The 7,795-nt window shown below is 48.2% G+C and overlaps 1 protein-coding gene across 1 annotated transcript; it reads right to left on the bottom strand.

Moving 5' to 3' along the window:
• Positions 1–597: 597 nt before the first annotated feature.
• On the bottom strand, positions 598–4,200 carry LOC309524446 (uncharacterized protein; the record flags this gene model as incomplete). The annotated part of the gene is made up of 8 exons (XM_082242382.1): positions 598–752; positions 1,022–1,136; positions 1,270–1,389; positions 2,514–2,650; positions 2,762–2,867; positions 3,021–3,163; positions 3,550–3,791; positions 4,008–4,200. The coding sequence occupies 8 exons, from the start codon at positions 4,198–4,200 to the stop codon at positions 690–692; spliced, it is 1,119 nt and encodes a 372-aa protein (XP_082098508.1). The 3' UTR covers positions 598–689.
• Positions 4,201–7,795: the final 3,595 nt, after the last annotated feature.

The raw sequence follows: 7,795 nt of genomic DNA, 5'->3' as shown, positions 1-7,795 counted from the left end.
TTTCGCTTTACTCCTTTGTCAATCTTACCGCCAGTAGTGAATTCCTCCTTCTTTTGTCTTTAATTACTTCTCTGCTGGGTACTTCATTCAGAATTCCTTTGGCTTTTACTTTGATTGTTTTCCAATGTTCTCCCTCCTCTGCTTTCTTCAAAGCTTTTAGGACTATTTCCCAGCTTTTCCTCTGTTGTCGGAGGTCCGCCGCTTTCCCTCGGAGCCTGAGGCTTCACAGCATGGAGTCTGGTGCTTCCCCTTCTCGCTGCGGCTCCAGCCTTGTTAAACGCCGGCAACACAGGCGAGCACACGCAGCCTTGCTGAGTATTTTGACCAACAGGATATTCCACCTGTGGTTTAGGGGTTCACGGAGCCTTCGTGACCCCTCTAAGACCCCCACGCTGTTCGAGGCTCCTCAGACGAGTTGCCTCGCGCTCCTTCCCGTGGCGTCCCGGAAGCTTTAATTAGTTTAATGCTTATCAAATGTCCAGTGCGGTTCCGATACGACAATGTCCCATTACAGCAGAGCTTTTAGCACAGGCCCTTCAGTATTGTGCCAGCAAAAGAGTGCTGGGCCATGATTAGAATTGAGATCTGTACCCCCCCTCCCTCTGAGCATCACTTGCCATGTCAGAGTCCAGGAGCAGGGATATCCCTCTGATGCTGAGCTCCCGGACTTGCAGGTGTTTGCATTCCAGTCAGTTGAGGAGCTGGTCCAATGTATCTTTACAGGGATAGACCTCCAGACGGCCGCTGAGCAGCTAAAGAGGCCCAAAGAGAAAGAAACCCTTCAGTGAGGAGAGGCTGAGGCACGTTCTCCTTTTACCCACCATTTGCAATTCTGCACAGAGCAAACCTACTGAAGTGAATGGACCAAAGTTTGCCATGTACATCAAATCCAATGGGTCTACTCTGAGGAGCACTAAAACAGGCAACAGTCCTTAGGCTCAAAGTAGCCCAACACTCGACCGAAGCCAAGCCAGAGCCTCCTTGCTGCCCCCATTTCCTCCTGCACCTCAGTCCCCCTCACCTCGATGTAGATAGCTGCCGCGACTTGTGGCATCCCGGCAAAATCCTGGTCCTTGAGAGCAGCGATGATATTTTCCACCATGGGAGGGATCCACCAGCGTTGCTTTCCGATAACTCTGAAATGGAGAAGCAGATCTTGGTAAGGAAGGGAAAGACACCGCAGGAAGCAAACAGGGGCACAGTCCAACCCCGTGCCTTCAGCTCCGTTTGCCAGACCATTGGGGAAGGTCACCGTGTTCTTCCTCTTACCTCACCATGGCAGACAAGCCCTGGCTGAAAGTCTCCCGGCAGAAAAGTTGGTCGACGACGGCCGTCTCTACTTCCTCTCCAGTGGTGCCCAGAAGGAGGTGCAGAACTCCCTCAGCCCCTCTGGAACCAAAGCAAGGCCAGGATCACCAGGAGGGTCATTGCCACACACTCCAATTCCTTCCCCTTCCTTCCTCCCTAGCAGCCGCCTGAAGGAGAGCCTCCCTTGGAAAACCAAGCTGGAATGCCACCGGTATGAAGTTTACTGCATGTAATGCTTTGAAAGAAAACATTATGAAAATGGTATACAGGTGGTACATGACCCCGGTTAAGTTAGCTAAGATCTACCATTTGTCCGATAATAAATGTTGGAAATGTAAGGAAGCTGAGGGGACATTCTTTCACCTCTGGTGGACTTGTCCAAGATTGAAGGCCTTCTGGGAAATGATCTATAATGAGTTAAAAAAGGTGTTTAAGTACACCTTTCCCAAGAAACCAGAGGCCTTCCTTCTGGGCATTGTCGGCCAGAAGGTGTCTAAAAAGGATAGAACCTTTTTTATGTATGCTACAACAGCAGCAAGAATTCTTATCGCTAAACATTGGAAGACTCAAGATTTGCCCACACTGGAGGACTGGCAGACGCAATTGATGAACTACATGGAACTAGCCGAGATGACTGCAAGGATTCGAGACTTGGGAGAAGAAGCAATGGAGGAGGATTGGAAAAAATTTAAAGACTATTTGCAAAAGCATTATAAGTTATATGAAACATAAGATGTCGTATGATTTGGAATCTAGCCCCAGTAACGAAATTTAATTATTTATGAAATTTGATAAGATTTATGAAAGAATTAAGGTTTAAATGGGTAAAAACGATACTACGGTATATTTTTGGAGTATATGGTGATTAAGAGATTTAAATCTAAATTGTAATTGAAAATATAAAGAAACACACGAAACAAGGATATAATTTGCTGATAAATTTATTGTTAAGAATGCACTATGCGGGAGACGGGGGAAGTCCAATGGGAATTTGAAATAAGTCAATGAAGTGGTTGTGATTTTTCTCTTTTCTACTTTTTTCTTCTTATCTTTTTCTTTTTACTTTTTGATCTTTCTGTTATTTCTGTAAAAAATGTAATAAAAATTATTAAAAAAAAAAAAAGAAAACCAAGCTGGAATGAACACCCCCCCCCGAGGCTGAAGGGGTAAGGACTCCATTGGTCTCTTTGGAACACACTACTCACCCGAGGAATTCCTGGTCGTAATGGAAGTTGAAAACCATCCCCAGGAGAGCGATCAGCAGCTGTGGGAAGTTCTGGCGCACAGCTGCCTTGTATTCCTCCATCCTGAGGATGGCGTGCAACAGGCTGGTGAGATGTTGCTGGAAGAGAGAGAGGTGCAAGTCACTTTCCCTGCTTTTCTGCAGAATACGGGAACCCCTAGATATTACCCTGGGAAGAAGGAAGCCAGAAGGCAGGTGGTTGGTCCTTACCACTTTGGTGGCAGAGAGGCTTTGGTACATCTGCTTGGCCATGAGATGGGTCAGTCGTATTGGATCGGCCGTTGCTAAAACCTTCTCCCAAACTCTCTCACAGTCTCTGTGAATGCAAAAACAAAAGCAATGGTCAGATTCAAGTCTTCTGCTTGCTGCCATGCTCCAGAGAGAGGAAATGGCAGCAAGGGCTTTCTGAGCAAGCCCTGCAGCTTGCCAACCTTCCCCTTAGCCCAGTACAACCTGGAGGGCTCCATACCTGAAGGGAAACTGGAGGAGATATTGCACCACTTTCACCAGGTCCTGGTGTGACAGGATGGACAAAGCAAAGGCGGCCATGTCTCTGCCTTGCACTGTAGGCCCCTGGCTGATCGTATAGAAGGCCTCCAGCAGCACCTCCACCTGTCAGAGAAAAGGAGAGAGTTGCTTGGAGAGTACAAGGAAGCGGGGCTGTCTGCAGGCGGATCCCTCCATCCCTCATTGAAAGAGGGACCCTTGACCTGTGCGCCACCACAGCCTCTTCCTTCCAAGGTACCACTCAGGGTCCTGGGGAGTGTTGGACCCAGGCAGCTCCAGGGCGCCAGTTCCCCTCTCCATTCTGCTCCCAGAAGGAGGAGGATTCCCCCTCCCTGAATCCATGTTTCTCAGGACCCTTGGCTGAGGTTCTTGTCCTGACGTTGCCAGGCCCCTCTCAACTAACATGTGTCCTGGCCACCCAATGGCAGGAGGTGGCCTCCCCTACACCAAGCAGAGAATCTTCTTCTCGCCTACCTTTGCAGACGCCTTACCTCCACTTTCCTGCCGCCAAACTGCTGGATGAACTCGTGCAGCAGGTGGGAGATGTCCAAGGGGTTGAAGCTGCTCTCAAGAACCAGGTCTCTGGCCAGGAAGCACATGGCCTCCAAGAGCTGCTCCTCAGGCAGAAAGGCGCCAAAGACCTGAAGCGAGAGAGGAAGGTCAGAGATGCCCACAGGGCAGGGCTGGGGAGCAGAAGCCCAGGTGTTGCCTCTGCGGAACCCAGAACATGTGGCTTGAGAGACAGCGACTTACCGTGGCAAGAGTGTGACAATTATCCACGAACAGTTCAGGAAACGGTCCTCCGGCGCAATTGAGGACGTTCTCAGCTCTGATGAGAAGCATTTGCTTCCTTGGCGTTCGTGGCAGTGTCTCTGCAAAGGAAAGCCAAAGGGTTAGTTCGGGTCTTCCTCACCCCACCCCATGCTGGGATGCATTCTTCCAGTCTTACCTTCGTTGCGCTGCAGAATGGGCAAAAGATGGCAGAGGGCCTCTGCTGCCCGGTGCCCGCACTTCGGGTCCTGATCCAGCGCGCACAGAGAGGAAATAGCCACCAGCTGGCCAAGGGAGGATGCAGGAAGCGCTTCCGATGACTGAGAAGAAACCCAGAGAAGGGACTGATAAGAGAAGCAACCCGCCACCATTTCCCCTATAACATTTTTATTAAATCTTCCAAACATTCCAAAACTGGGAGGACAGGGAGAGGAGAATCAGGACCATTGGAATGAGAAGGATTGCTGGAATGTAATTTTGACCTGACAGAGCCTCCTGATATACTGGGCAAGTCTGAGAAAAGTAAAGGACAGACCGAAGATTAATATTTTTTTTTTATGGAAGCGAGGAACAGCAGCTGTCCCTGAGCGATATGATATTTGGAGAGTACAAAACCCACACAGAGCATTTCTGTTTCCAATCTGCTTGTGAAAATTATCAGAGATCGCAAAGAAAGGAATATACAATAACAACAAGAAGATGAAGAAAGTAATAAAGGACTATCTGGATTGAACTGGATAGAACTGTTTAATTAATGCAGCAATATAAGTGATGTTTGGACTCGTCCGGAGCTTGATGTATGGGTACCCCCCAAAAAATTTAAAATTCGGCTGTATAATTTGGAACTAATGTGATTTGGATAATGTGATGTGATTGGCCTGTTAATAAAAATTATTTTAAAAAAATGAGAGAGAGAAAGGAGACTGGGCTGTAACTTTAAATCTTACCAGTCTCCCCCCTAAGCGAGTCGTTTACTGGCCTGGCCTTAGTACATCTGAGGCCAAGCTAAGTCCTGTGCTTTATCAAGAGAAATACCAAAAGGTGCCTAATTCTTTTAGAGAACATCATGCTAATACTGTGAAAATGTATGTGGAACTTGAATTTTCTTTGTTAACTCCTTTTGGAAGTTGAACACAGGTAGCCTTTGTGCACTTAGACTTCCTAGAAGGGTACAAACAGGCTAAAGGTACTTTTGATGTGTTATCCTTGTCTATCCTGTCCAGAACATCGGCTAGGAAGTTTTTTGTTATTTCACAGCTTTTTTACTGTGCCTGCGGTACTGACCCAGGATGAGTTATTTGTGCAACACCCCTAGTTCTGGGAAGATCAGTTTGAGTGTGCTGCTAGTGATTTTTTCTTTAAAAGGCTGCTTAACCACTGAAGCTGGAAATGTTTACATCAGTTTGTACACTGTTTTGATGGAATTTAGGGACTTACCCCTGTAATTTCATCTTAGAGGGGAGGGTGTAGTGAAGTTAAGGATTTCAAACTTTGGTCAAGAAAGGAGCAGAGTATTGTGGGTAATCAAAAAGCCACAAGAGTTATGGGAAAGAGGTCTGTTGCTTTAACCCTGCAGACCGACAGTCTCCAAATGTGTAAATTGTTATCTTAGGAAGGAAGTTCTCTAGTTTGATTTGGGGGCTTGACACCTGGGGCTCCAGCTATTCACACCCACCTAGTGTTGTTATCAGTCTTTTCATTACCTGGGAATGTGCATCTGTGAAACATCCGAGGAAAGGGGTGAGCCCTTTGATCCCGGTTCTGGGAACTTAATGAGCTCAGCTGTCACAAGTTAAAATTGTTAGCCCATAAGCTGGTCATTGGTGAATTTGAATGTAATCAAGAATTGTGATTGGGTCTGGGTTCTGTTTCCACGTGAGATTTGTGAATAAAGATCCTAAGAACGACTGAGAAAGCGCGCTCTGCAACCTGCCATTCGCGTACCACCTTGCTGGCAGCTGCCCTGTGTCTCTTTGTACTGGAGATTCCTGCTGACTTTGTAATGCGGATCCACTGAAGGACTTTGAAACTATCCTATCTCTGTTTTGTTCTTAGAAGTGAGTATCTCAGTTAGCTATACTAAACAATGTCTATATTTTATTTTATGTGCCTGCTTTTTAAGCATGTTAACTTTGTGTTTTTTAAAATAAAAATTTTAAATAGAAACTTTCTTTTGTCTTATGTGCCAATCTGAGGGAAAATCTAAGTTCAACGCCTGACTACTGTATTTTTCGCACCATAGGGCGCTCCGGACCATGGGGCGCACCTAGTTTTGGGAAGCAGAAAACAAGAAAAAATTATTCTGAACCCCAGAAGCCAGAACAGCAAGAGGGATCTGGCTTCTGGGATAGCCGCGCCAAGCCTCTTCAGGGCAGCGGGATGAAGGCTCCCCCTGCCCGAAGAGGCTGCGCAGGGCTAAGGCAGAAGCCAGGACAGGCACATCGCTGAAGAGGTGCTGCCCCTTCTCTCTCTCTGCGCAGTGCCTCTCCTTCACAGGGAGAGAGGGAGAAGGCGCAGCGCCCCTTGAGCAAAGCTGGAGGCCTCAGGCGCGCTGCCGCGAAGCCAAGGAGCCTACATTCGCTCCGTAGGACGCACACACATCCCCCCTTCATTTTTGGAGGGGGAAAAGTGCGTCCTATAGAGCGAAAAATACGGTACTTGGTTACGCTATACCTGATGAATTTCTGCCTGCAGGTTTGTGGAAGCAGCTTGCAGAGTGGGGCAACCGGTAACAAAGGAGCATAGTCTTCTCCCTTGGACTGTGCCTCCGGGTGCCCTGAGACGAGGGAGTGGGGGCAGCATTACCATTTCTGTGGCGTTTTGTCTTGTCAAAAAGTAAGTGGCTGCCGGCCTCCGTTCCAGAAACCTGACCCAGGTGGAGGGTAAGGGCAGGTGAGGGAGGGGTGAGTGGCCAGAGCCCCTTTACTACAACATTGTTTCTAAATTTATTCTTTTGCATTGTTTTCAAATGTCTGTTTTAACCATATTTGCACAGCAGTTTCTAATGTTGTGAGTTGTCCTCTATTTCAGAGGCTTCTACTCTGCAGCCTCTTACAATTGTTTTAACTGCAAGTCTTTTAGTTCTTATGCTCTTACAGTTGTTTTAACTGTGTGTCTTGGTTTGTTTTTTAGTTCTTATCTGTTTTAATTATCAGTTTTTATCCATCCATTATCCGTGTTTAATCTTGTATTTTATTCAAATATTTTTGTTGGCTATTTGCAGTATGGTAGCGCTGCAGAGAGCTTGCTGGGGAGACCATGCATTAAAAAGGGACTCAAAAATAACTTACCGTATTTTTCACCCTATAGGACGCACTTTTCCCCCTCCAAAAATGAAGGGGAAATCTGGGTGCGTCCTATGGGGCGAATGCAGGCTTTTGCTGAAGCTTGGAGAGCGAGAGGGGTCAGTGCGCACCGACCCCTCTCGCTCTCCGGGCTTCAGGAACACATCCGCAGCCTAGGCAGCTCTGCGGGAGGTCCGGCAGGGGTGTCTAGGCTGCGGATAGCAGCCTACCGCTCGGCGGGCGGGGTGCCCTGAAGCAGAGCGCCCCCCCTCGCCAGGCAGACATCCGCAGCGTGGGGAGCCTTGCAGGAGTTCCCCACAAGGCTCCCCACGCTGCGGATAGCAGCCTGAGGCCCCGCAGGGGGGGGGGGCGCACTGATGCAGAGCCACTCTGGGCGGCTTCCAAAAGAATATTAAAATACTATGATACCTCAAACATTAAAAGCTTCCCTAAACAGGGCTGCCTTCAGATGTCTTCTAAAAGTCTGGTGGTTGTTGTTCTCTTTGACATCTGGTGGGAGGGCGTTCCACAGGGAGGGCGCCACTACCGAGAAGGCCCTCTGCCTGGTTCCCTGTAACTTGGCTTCTCGCAGTGAGGGAACCGCCAGAAGGCCCTTGGTGCTGGACCTCAGTGTCCGGGTAGAACAATGGGGGTGGAGATGCTCCTTCAGATATACTGGACC

Source organism: Podarcis vaucheri (genome assembly GCF_965113315.1).
Source record: "Podarcis vaucheri genome assembly, contig: HAP1_SCAFFOLD_202, whole genome shotgun sequence".
Taxonomy (NCBI): domain Eukaryota; kingdom Metazoa; phylum Chordata; class Lepidosauria; order Squamata; family Lacertidae; genus Podarcis; species Podarcis vaucheri.
This window is presented reverse-complemented; position numbering and strand designations above follow the sequence as displayed.